This window comes from Rhipicephalus microplus, unplaced genomic scaffold, assembly GCF_043290135.1.
Source record: "Rhipicephalus microplus isolate Deutch F79 unplaced genomic scaffold, USDA_Rmic scaffold_56, whole genome shotgun sequence".
Taxonomy (NCBI): Eukaryota; Metazoa; Arthropoda; class Arachnida; order Ixodida; family Ixodidae; genus Rhipicephalus; species Rhipicephalus microplus.
In genome coordinates this window covers 886,892-899,288 of record NW_027464629.1, presented here as the reverse complement: position 1 = coordinate 899,288, position 12,397 = coordinate 886,892, and the positions used below count along the sequence as shown (strand labels likewise).

The following is a 12,397-nucleotide window of genomic DNA, read 5'->3' as shown; positions in this document are numbered from 1 at the left end:
GAATGTCCTCCGCGGCCTTTGTAAATAGCCTTCGAAAAATCCAAGTAAACATTACTACCAGTAACAATATAATGAATGGTTCACCGGGAAAGGCTAATACTTGTTACCCTCGACGACATGCAGTGCTGGGCAGCGACAACTGGTGGCACTCGCTCGTGCCCTTCTGCGAGCCACAAGGATTCTGGTGCTGGACGAAGCCACCTCCCAGATGGACTCAGACACAGAGCGAAGGGTGCAGGCGAGTTTAAGGGAAAGCTTTTCACACTGCACCATTATCACGATAGCGCACCGCATCGACACCATACTTGATTACGACAGGTGAGATACGTGGTCTACTACGTTAATAACATTAAATATACTTCATTGTACGTAACGTGATGAAGACAAAAGCGCGAGGCCAAAATAAACTAGGCCCTTGACTGATAATCACTTTGCAGCGTGCTGGCACGCATGATGCTCTCTGAGCTCTCCGTGACCATCGTACGAGGACGCCCTGATTGAGCATGCTGCTGGGATTATTAGCTGGACTCAGTGAGGCAGTCGTTCAAGTTACTAATAGTTTGATTTCAGAGATAGTCCTGAGCACAGCTTTAGGCCCTAGTGTCCGAAAACATTCACATAGTACCGACACTAGAAAGAGCATCCCGTAGTATCATTTCGCGGGTGTCATGACGACGACATGTTGTCTGAAGCCTGCAGGAACGGGAGGTCGCCATGGAAAATTAGAAAAGTGTTCAACGTCGACCATTTTTTCCATCCTTTGCGCGGGTACAGGTGTGGTGACTCTAGTGTGGCACATTGGAAGGTCACAGTATCATACCACGAAAGTGGAGACAACGCTATTGTTGATATTGCCATCGTTCACCAAAAGCTTTCGAACGTTGGCCTGCAATCTGTGTGCACCGCCACCCCTTCTCGACCGACTGACCGTCGTCCGCCTGTTTCCTACGCCCAAGGCCAGAGGCAATATAACGCGTGGCAAAAGTGCAGCATGTCTGCAGTTTTGAGCTAAAATTTTTAACAAGCTGCGTAATTTAATGTGGACACAGCTGTTCACAGTTCCCGTTGCCTATACTGTTTTGCTATAAGAACTGATACAGGCTCCTGGCTGAACGTTTTCTGGCTTCTGATGCGAAGTTACTGCTCTCACTACAAAATGATGGTATGTAATAGAGCAGCTTGAAGACTTGTGAGGCAAAGTTTGACATACTACCAAATCTACCACGAAGCTGCAAGCAGAACCGACCCAGCTTTCTCCAATCAAAGCCGCGCAGTTGGATAAACTTTCTCCATATTCCAGCATTGGAACTAAAAACTGTGGTTCCCCTCTACAGTACCATTACAATCTTTGCGAAGGACATGGGTAAATGATTTTAGAGTGAGAATGAATTGAAAGCACCGCAACGGTGCGGAATTTCTAAACCAAGCTCGTGGCGCTGCGTTTGCTAGCAAACGTTCTGTCATCTGGCCAGTGCTGTCATAACATTTTAGAAGTTCAGATCATGCAAACCTATGGAAGCTATTGGCTGACCCTGCGACGTGTGTATATATAGCTATATGCTGAATCTGTATATGATCCTTTGCATTTATGTGATTTTTATTGGTAAAAAAGAATACGATACCTACAGCTCTTTTTCCGTTCGTGCTTTGACATTAGACCCTGCCCCATATGCTTGTTCGTAGTTATGAGAAATTATAATAATGTGCGCTGATTCTTCCTGTATTGCAGGGTCGTCGTCATGGGAGACGGTCGAGTATTGGAGACTGGTGGTGTACAAGACCTGTTGTCGAACTCATGTTCTTTGTTTCGCGATATTGTTATCAGTGCAGGAATTGATGTACATAACAGAATGTCAAATATATTACCAAAATAAAGTTTTTATGAACATCAACACGGTGTACTTTTTGATGCCGTAGGGAAACCTCCCGCATCAGTTTTGTAATAATTGGGACGACGACGTTGAGAGTGTAGGTTACTCTAGCCTCTATCTTCTATTTTTCTTTGTTTTGTTTAATCTTACTTCATTCTCTCAAAGACGTCTGTGGCATCAAGAAGATTTTGCCCTTAATGGGCCCCTTCCTAGAAGACGCAACCAGAAGAAGGATAAGACTCCTGGACTTCGGCCATGGCCTAGCCATGCAAGCGACCAGGACAGACGTCTGATCCACAACACACGCCATCGAAACGACCAGACCAGCGAGCGGGCGAACGCAACTGTGGCGACACCAATGAACCTACAACTGATGACCATGCATCCACAATATTGGGGCTCGACGAGAAGGTGGACGATTGGTTGGACATAGAGGAGGACAACTTCAAGATGGTAAGCCACCGAAAAAGCAGAACTGTGGGTATTCCGGTGATTATATCACCAGTTAAGAGCGGAAAAGACTTAAGACAGGTGAACCCTATTGCTTTACATTCTGCGGTGATATCCGTCATTGACGCTGAGCCAGTTCGGACATATTTCACTGCGCAAGGATCGCTACTGCATGACGTGGCCACTGAAGATTAAGTAAATGCGCTTTTCAGGTGTGATAAGCTGTGTGGTGTAGCAGTTAGTGCTCGTCTTCCTAACGCCTATTTGCGAAACACCTGCTTCATAAGAGAGGTTCTGAAGGGGTACACAGAGGCGGATTTTCTCGGATACACGAAACCCCACGGCGTGATTCACGTCAGGAGAATTGTTAGAAGATAAGTTTCTTCTACAAATACATGAAAAGTTAGACCTATGGACACGGTGGTACTTGCGTTTACCCCAAACACCGAGCGACCTCTCACTATTAAAGTTGGATTCACTCGACATGATTCACTCGACACGGAACCACTGAATACTCAGAGCCACCACCGAGGTGCTTTAAAAGCAAACGTTTTGTTTATGTGGCGAAATTCTGCAAATGAGAGCAGCGATGCAATCTCTGTGGAGGTGCACATGACTTCAAAACTCCAAGGCGGACTTTAAATGTGCAAACTGTAACAGTGACCATTCCAGTTATAATGCGTGCCCATTTCGAGTGAGTGGGCTGCATAGACGAAAAGCCTTTCTTACGGGACCTAAACTAAATTAACCAACTACTCCCTGGTCAGTTGCTCAATCATTTGAGGGTTTTTCTCCATTGACGAAAGAAACAATACCAGCTAGCCCAAAAAATGCACGTAAGGTGCAATCAGAACAATGCTTCCTGAAAACACCAAGCAATGCGAGTCAAGCAAAACAAGAACCCAGGCCAACTGAGTCTGCTCAAAATATTTCTGGAAAAACTACCTATGCTAGAGTACTGAGACAAGAATAGGAGCAGAAGACAAAACGACACGAGCAGAATATTCGCGACACTGCGGAGATTATTCGAGTTCTGTTTGCCGCTCTACGTTCACACCTAGCGACAATGTCACCAGGTACTGCGAAGACCATGCTGCAGACCATGCTGGCTCTAGAATTAGTGCTGCTTGGTTGTTTTGGGCACAACCAGTAGTAGAATGCCGAAGGCTAAGCCTCAGTGCACGTTTGATGACTGAAAAGGGCCTTTCCGAATGCAGTGGAATTCTTCCGGTAATGTTTCTCGCATGAATGAACTACACCTGTTTTTGAGAGACTATAACATTCCTATCTTGGCTCTGTTGGAAGCCGCTGTGTCATACTTTTTTTCTCCTTCTGGCATGACACACTTGGGACATAAGCTATTAGTGGGTAGTCTGCTGAGGAGAAAAAAAGAAGTTGGAACAATGGCGGAGATGCATTAGGAAACCACGCTGTATTTTCGGAACAGCGTTTTAGAGTGCTATATTTATTGGTGACCCGGACGTGCCACACCGGATTACCGAGACAAAGATCAATCACTGGATACGTCGCTCAGAAGAACCCCACCATAACGACTTTCCGAAATGGAAGCGCTGTTGTGTATATACGAAGAGAGATACCACGCGTAGCACTGAATGTGGCACACTTGAGCACGGAAGTTATAAATGTTTGTGCGATAAAGGGCACAGATAGAAAATTGCAAAGTCAGTATTGCATCGGTGTATGCGCCAACTCACAAGAAAATTGCCATTGAAAAATGTTTTGAAAATTTGTGTGATCGTTGCTCAGCTCCGCGCATCATTTGTGGTGATTTCAATGCGCATCACACGTCATGGAGGAACAAGAGTTCGGATTCACGTGGACGTTGTCTGGAAAATGCTTTTGATAAACTAGACTTATGCATTGCGAAAGATGACAATGTAACATTATTTAGGCCGCCAGCTTGTGAAATAGTATCGACTTTGCATCCATGTGACGTTCAACTCACGTGTTGCACAGCTCCGGACAGAATGGGAAGTGATAATTTCCTTTTATTTATAAATGCTGCTGGCTACCATTTTACGGTAGCTAAATCCTGCAATGTAACTGATTGGGATGGTTGTCCAGAGCGCCTAGACCACCAATCAGAGGATATGTTTCAGAATATGCTGGTGAGCAAAGCGGTTGCAACCACTATATTTAAGCTACCTGCCAATTTTCCAGCCCCACATTTGAAACTCCATAATTTGTGTGAGGCTAGAAGAAGGGCAGAGAAAAGGCTTATGCGGAGAGGTGGCGAACCTGCTAGCAAAACTCAGTTCAACAGAATTATAGCAGCAATACGGCAACACAGCAACAAACTTCGAAGAACAATGGGCAACGTTTCGTGAGAGCTGAAGTGTATTTACTCCACTGTAAATGATATGGCGACGGTAGTCAATGCTGTCGGAAGCACGCCCCAGCCTTTGATACCGTTTATTGTAATCGCCTTATTCAAAGGTTACATCAATGCCGTCTCTAGCCGAAGAGTTTCAAGACGTGTATGTAATTGGAAAAGAAAGGGAACCACCTTACCCATTTCCGCCTCATTCTACATCTGCCATTGACAAACCTTTCAATCTGCGGAAACTTACATTAGCCATAACTGGTCTCTGTCGACGCTGTGCTCCTGGACCTGACAAGCACAAACCAAATGATCTCAAATCTGCCTGCAGAAGAAGAGCAGGCTTATGATGCATTTACACTATGTTTGGGAGTCGGGAAAGATTTCTCAAGCCTAGAAAATACTCTGGGTCGTGCCAGTGCTGAAGCCAGGCAAAGACAGAACAGAACTGGCATCATATAGACCAGTATCACTAACTTCATGCGTTGCGAAGCTGATGAAAAATCTGGCCTGTGTTCGGCTGCAATGGTGGATGGAGAATCAGAAAGTCCTTCCTGCATGCATGACTGGGTTTCGGCAACGTTTGAGTGCACAGGACTTCATCTTGGATTTGGTGAGTCACATAGAACACCAACGAGCATACGGCTTTTCAACTCTGGCAATATTCCTGGACGTTTCAAAAGCATACGACTACGTGTTCCAAGGTGCCATAATTTGTGGTCTTGAATCTATGGGAATAAAGAGGCACCTTTTACCCTTTGTTCAGGCGTTTCTTAGTAATCGATCGATGCAGGTGAAGTTAGGGACAGTTCTTAGTCGCTCGAGAAAAATCACCAGAGGTGTGGCACAGGGCAGTGTCCTGTCTCCAATCTTGTTCAATGTGGCCATGGCTGGTTTACCTAATGCTCTTAAGACTGTGAGAAAGGCAGTTCAAATATCAATTTATGCCGACAACATAAGCATCTGGTTGTCTGGATATCAGCATAAACGATTGGAAGTGATTTGCCAAAGAGTTATACTTTCCACACAAACCTATCTTGAATCTATTGGACTAACAATATCAGCTGAAAAGTCTCGATTCACGCTACTCCTAGGTGTGCGAATACGAGTATCAAGAATAAAAATATTACTTCCTGATGCATCAATTAAGCAAGTACATGATATTAATTGTAGTCGCACTAGACACCCAAATGAATTGGCAATGGGCAGTAGACAAGACAATGTCAGCGCTGTCACGCCGTGTAAACATTTTTCGAAGGAAGGCAGGAACAAGCTGGGGGAGTTACCTAACATCATTGATAAAGTTAAACGTGGCAGTAATTCTCAATCGCGTGCCTCTGATCTCTCTCAGTGACTCACAGTACGAGCGGCTAGAAAAACTTTATTGAGAGTGCCAAAGTTTGCAGCGAGCATAAAGGTGCTTCATGAAGCTCGTCTTCCGCCATTACGACTTCTCGCCTCTCGACGACTGCTGACACAGCTTTGCCAACTTGGCGAAGCGGGCCCAGGACGAGCACTACTCAGTCACCTTTGGCGACGCACGGAATCGTGAGCTTTCACGACCCTCAACACCCTTCGCCATCTTGGCATCGCATTCCCCAAACAGAGACAACTTTGACAAGACCCACCTTGGTCACATGAGGATGTCGACTGCCAGGTGACAATTCCACGGATGCACAGCAAGCGTTCCACACCCACAGCAGAGGTGCGTTCTATTGTACATGAATATATTAAAGAGAAGTACGCCGATCATTTGAACGTTTTCACTGATGGATTGGTCGAAACAGTGCGCGGAGCAAGCGCTGCAGCGTTTGTGATCTGGTCTCTAAATACGTCCTGAGCAGCGCGACTCGAGTGCGTTGTTTCATCAACAGCATGTGAAAGCGTGGCAATTCAGGCAGCCCTGAAGAAACTGAAGTTTTGTAGGCAGCAACGAGTCGTGCTGTTTTCGGACAGTAAGCCCGCTTTGCAGCGGCTAAAACATGTATTGGTTTTGGATTGTTGCACCCAAAGATCACTGCGAATCCTTAAAGATCTGCGTGGCGTTGGTATAAACATTAACTTTCAATGGGTTTTATCACATGTGGGTATAGCGGGTAATGAGGTAGCTGACAGACTAGCCCGGAGTGCTTTGGAACTGACCCCAACGAAGAAGGCTTCCAAAGACAATCACTGTCTTTTACGAGAACCTGTTAGCAAGCATTTGCGCTCGTTGTGGCTGACGCCTCACCAGCCATGTGTGACAGAAGGGCTATCAAGGAAAGAGGCCTGCTTGCTTTATCGCATCTGAACGGCATCAAAACGTACACCAGCATGACTCCACAAGACCAGACTCTCCGGGATGCCCTTGTGAAGAAGTGCAAGAAAAATGGTGATATAGAACATTATTTATTCAAGGGTCGTAAGCTTAAGAGGGAACGGCTAGATTTATTTTAGGAACTGCAACGTTTAGGCTCGCCATGTGACAGCGTGATTAATATTGTGTTTCCGCTTGGTCACTAGATCTTCAGAAAACAGGTGTCACGACTTCTTTTGAAATTTTCGATCGCTACAGACCTCGCATGTGAGTGGTGATAAGTGACAATTATGTTTGGGGTATGGTGCAGCGAGATGGAGTACCGGCACAATATTGCATGTGGAATAGCACAGAGGCCACCGTCTTATGCGGGCTTACGTCGCGCTATGCAGGGGTTTTTATTTTAAGAGCCTGTTGGTGCTAAGTTAAAAACAAACAAAGGACATTAACTGCAATTAGTAAAGAGGAAACCGGGCGGGGCAATTGCCTGAAAATTATGCAAGGCTAGGTCCCCCGGCTACTTACAACATCCTAACCTAACCTAACCTTTATAATCATTGGGTGATAAGATTGCTCATACCTGACAGCAGGAAAGACCGAAAGCATTTTTAAATCCTTGTCCTTTTTACGACAAGAAATATTGCTCTTTTGTAATAAGGTCTTTTAGTTTCCACACAGTGGCACATTACGCTAGACACGAGTGGTACAAACTGCTCGAATCAACGCTCGCCCAGCACGTACAGCGCCAAGTGCAGCTGGCAGCAGAGACGAATTATATATAAAAATTACAGTGCTCACATGATATGCATAAAGTGGTAAAGAAATCAGGGTAAGCACTGTGATGAAGTGAATGATGAATGATGAAGCTTTATCTAGGGCTAGTCCGGCCATTGCTTACGAATGACGTGAAAGAGAAAGGGTGTTAACCCTTGTTCCGTTCCAACGTCCACCGACGATGATGATGGTGCCTCAGGTGACAGCTCGAAATTCTTGTACTCAGTCGGCATCTCGGGCTTGTCGGATAGTGCAAAATGAGTGATACGGTCTCGATAATGCATTCGTATGATGAGTATCTCGACATACGGGCTCCTAAATATTTCGTAGAAATTCTTGTGAAGCCGAGTACTAAGTACAAAAGGTAGCATTGGTGGGGATTGTTTTATGTACAGAAGGACGGGTGCGGGCGCGGCCACTGCTGACAAGAGAAGCCATCGATGTAGAGCTGGACCTTAACTTGCAGAAACACACGACCCAGTTGTGTGTAAGCTTGCATATGCAATTATTTATTGAGGCGTGACCACTTGATCAAAAATAAAAAGAAAGTGGTTGAGGTTAGGAGGCCACCGTTTCTTTTTGGCTATCTGATTGGGGCCGTATAGGTGAGGGTGGGCGGTTAGTACAAGGTAGCCGACTGGAAGTTTGTATGCTTGGTCAGGTGATGACGGACACCGCGACCGATAACGTAATTACTTAGACATTCAAATTGTAATATTTCGTAGAAATTCTTGTGAAGCCGAGTACTAAGTACAAAAGGTAGCATCGGTGGGGATTGTTTTATGTACAGAAGGACGGGAGCGGGCGCGGCCACTGCTGACAAGAGAAGCCATCGATGTAGAGCTGGACCTTAACTTGCAGAAACACACGACTCAGTTGTGTGTAAGCTTGCATATGCGAATATTTATTGAGGCGTGACCACTTGATCAAAAATAAAAAGAAAGTGGTTGAGGTTAGGAGGCCACCGTTTCTTTTTGGCTATCTGATTGGTGGCCGTATAGGTGAGGGTGGGCGGTTAGTACAAGGTAGCCGACTGGAAGTTTGTATGCTTGGTCAGGTGATGACGGACACCGCGACCAATAACGTAATTACTTAGACATTCAAATTGTAATATTTCGTAGAAATTCTTGTGAAGCCGAGTACTAAGTACAAAAGGTAGCATCGGTGGGGATTGTTTTATGTACAGAAGGACGGGAGCGGGCGCGGCCACTGCTGACAAGAGAAGCCATCGATGTAGAGCTGGACCTTAACTTGCAGAAACACACGACCCAGTTGTGTGTAAGCTTGCATATGCGAATATTTATTGAGGCGTGACCACTTGATCAAAAATAAAAAGAAAGTGGTTGAGGTTAGGAGGCCACCGTTTCTTTTTGGCTATCTGATTGGTGGCCGTATAGGTGAGGGTGGGCGGTTAGTACAAGGTAGCCGACTGGAAGTTTGTATGCTTGGTCAGGTGATGACGGACACCGCGACCGATAACGTAATTACTTAGACACTCAAATTGTAATATTTCGTAGAAATTCTTGTGAAGCCGAGTACTAAGTACAAAAGGTAGCATCGGTGGGGATTGTTTTATGTACAGAAGGACGGGAGCGGGCGCGGCCACTGCTGACAAGAGAAGCCATCGATGTAGAGCTGGACCTTAACTTGCAGAAACACACGACTCAGTTGTGTGTAAGCTTGCATATGCGAATATTTATTGAGGCGTGACCACTTGATCAAAAATAAAAAGAAAGTGGTTGAGGTTAGGAGGCCACCGTTTCTTTTTGGCTATCTGATTGGTGGCCGTATAGGTGAGGGTGGGCGGTTAGTACAAGGTAGCCGACTGGAAGTTTGTATGCTTGGTCAGGTGATGACGGACACCGCGACCGATAACGTAATTACTTAGACATTCAAATTGTAATATTTCGTAGAAATTCTTGTGAAGCCGAGTACTAAGTACAAAAGGTAGCATCGGTGGGGATTGTTTTATGTACAGAAGGACGGGAGCGGGCGCGGCCACTGCTGACAAGAGAAGCCATCGATGTAGAGCTGGACCTTAACTTGCAGAAACACACGACTCAGTTGTGTGTAAGCTTGCATATGCGAATATTTATTGAGGCGTGACCACTTGATCAAAAATAAAAAGAAAGTGGTTGAGGTTAGGAGGCCACCGTTTCTTTTTGGCTATCTGATTGGTGGCCGTATAGGTGAGGGTGGGCGGTTAGTACAAGGTAGCCGACTGGAAGTTTGTATGCTTGGTCAGGTGATGACGGACACCGCGACCGATAACGTAATTACTTAGACATTCAAATTGTAATATTTCGTAGAAATTCTTGTGAAGCCGAGTACTAAGTACAAAAGGTAGCATCGGTGGGGATTGTTTTATGTACAGAAGGACGGGAGCGGGCGCGGCCACTGCTGACAAGAGAAGCCATCGATGTAGAGCTGGACCTTAACTTGCAGAAACACACGACTCAGTTGTGTGTAAGCTTGCATATGCGAATATTTATTGAGGCGTGACCACTTGATCAAAAATAAAAAGAAAGTGGTTGAGGTTAGGAGGCCACCGTTTCTTTTTGGCTATCTGATTGGTGGCCGTATAGGTGAGGGTGGGCGGTCAGTACAAGGTAGCCGACTGGAAGTTTGTATGCTTGGTCAGGTGATGACGGACACCGCGACCGATAACGTAATTACTTAGACATTCAAATTGTAATATTTCGTAGAAATTCTTGTGAAGCCGAGTACTAAGTACAAAAGGTAGCATCGGTGGGGATTGTTTTATGTACAGAAGGACGGGAGCGGGCGCGGCCACTGCTGACAAGAGAAGCCATTGATGTAGAGCTGGACCTTAACTTGCAGAAACACACGACCCAGTTGTGTGTAAGCTTGCATATGCGAATATTTATTGAGGCGTGACCACTTGATCAAAAATAAAAAGAAAGTGGTTGAGGTTAGGAGGCCACCGTTTCTTTTTGGCTATCTGATTGGTGGCCGTATAGGTGAGGGTGGGCGGTTAGTACAAGGTAGCCGACTGGAAGTTTGTATGCTTGGTCAGGTGATGACGGACACCGCGACCGATAACATAATTACTTAGACATTCAAATTGTCTTATTTTAAATTACGCTTTTAGTATAAACAAAGAAACTGCTTGTTGGCGATACTTTATGATGCACAGCTTCATAGGTAGGAAAAAGAAATGAGTGCAGCTCGCACAAGGCTGGGTAAGAGCAGAGCCGATGGGCACCTAGCTGAAGAGACGCCAATCATGTCTCGTGCTTTGCATTGTCAGCACCACAGGTGGCCAGGAACAATTACATGTGCTACACTTCCTTGGTATCTGATGTAGCGCTCAGAGTTGACTGTGATGGGGAGGACTGGGGCCGGAGAGTCCTCCCTAGTCCTAGTACTTCTGCACATAATTCAGAGCACGTCGGGGGTGATCACCACTGATGGAATTGAGATAAACACATTGCCACTGAAACGCCTTCGTGTTGCAATCGGCGTCATCCCGCAGGTCAGTTAGAAACGAAGAATTCTGCATAATACCTGCGTGTAAAACTGCTTTTTAAGTAAGTGTAACACATATACCTCTTGCTCATTTTATTGTCCGATTTATCATTAACAAATTACAATGAAGTTGTCTTAGCTATAAAATAGTGCAGCTTGAATAAACAATTGCCTTGTTTAAATTGTTCTGGTGTGTGCGGTATCATTCTCACCTATTTGACACATGCATACACCTAGGAAAAGTATAGCCGCTCAGTGTATGTATTTTAATAGGCATAGCAGTCATCCCAAAATTAATTGTGACTGTTTAAGCGCTCCTTGTAGATACGCAGGCGAGAAGCAGTGGAATCAAAATTTTAAGCTCAAATATTTTTATAACTGACGACGTGGTAAAAAAGAAACAGTATTGTCCTTTAGAGTTTTCATAAAAGACTACAGAGTTTGAATAAAAAAGCCTTTAAAATATTATTTTGAAAGCAAAGGCCTATTGTCTCTTATTACCAAGCCTACGCATTGTCGCGATGCAAGGGTATCGCGATAGTATCTTATTGAGGATTCCACTGATAGATCCGGAGCAGCTGCCGAAATCATGGAGCGAGTATTCGGATTGCACAAAGCCAGATCTGCGGGTGCAACACGTCAGTGCACCACGTGAGGTCCCTCCGGAAGTAATTTACGCATACGTCACTAGACTGGTACCGGAAACGATTTTCTGTGTCGGCACTGCAAAGCACGCATTTTGACTATGCATTCGCGGAAAGCAGGGAAACAGCTTTCGAATTTTAGGAATGTAAAGAAGCTGCTCGACAGTATACGGGAAATGAGGGCAGTGCATTCTCGGAGTTCCGGCGAAATCCGTCCCTGCAAAACTCTCCATCGCAGAGCGGGTTACTTCGGATCTGCCAGTGGAAAACGCAAACTTGCTTCGAAGCTACCAGCGGAATGCGGATTCTCAGCCGCGGAGGAAGAAAGCTTGCTCTCGCTCGACGAGGGGAATTCGCCATTACATGCAGATACTTTTGAAAAATGTAGTACGTCAGTAGTGAAATGCTTTTACGATGTGTCGATTGTATCGCAGTATTATTGAGGGCATGGGTATCTAGCTACTTTATTATGGGGGGGGAGGGTAATAAGCTGAGGCGTATTTACAAAAGGGGTGGATGATGCTTATTTTTT

At 45.3% G+C, this 12,397-nt stretch overlaps 1 protein-coding gene across 1 annotated transcript in view; it reads left to right on the top strand.

Moving 5' to 3' along the window:
* Nucleotides 1-1,892, top strand: part of LOC119173770 (multidrug resistance protein mrp-7) — a 79,441-nt gene extending 77,549 nt beyond the window's left edge. Inside the window, exons 20-21 of the mRNA XM_075884931.1 lie at nucleotides 124-318; nucleotides 1,730-1,892. Coding sequence (XP_075741046.1) covers nucleotides 124-318; nucleotides 1,730-1,874 — 340 coding nt within the window. The 3' untranslated portion in view covers nucleotides 1,875-1,892. The remainder of the gene's footprint in view (nucleotides 1-123; nucleotides 319-1,729) is intronic.
* The last annotated feature ends 10,505 nt before the right edge of the window (nucleotides 1,893-12,397 follow it).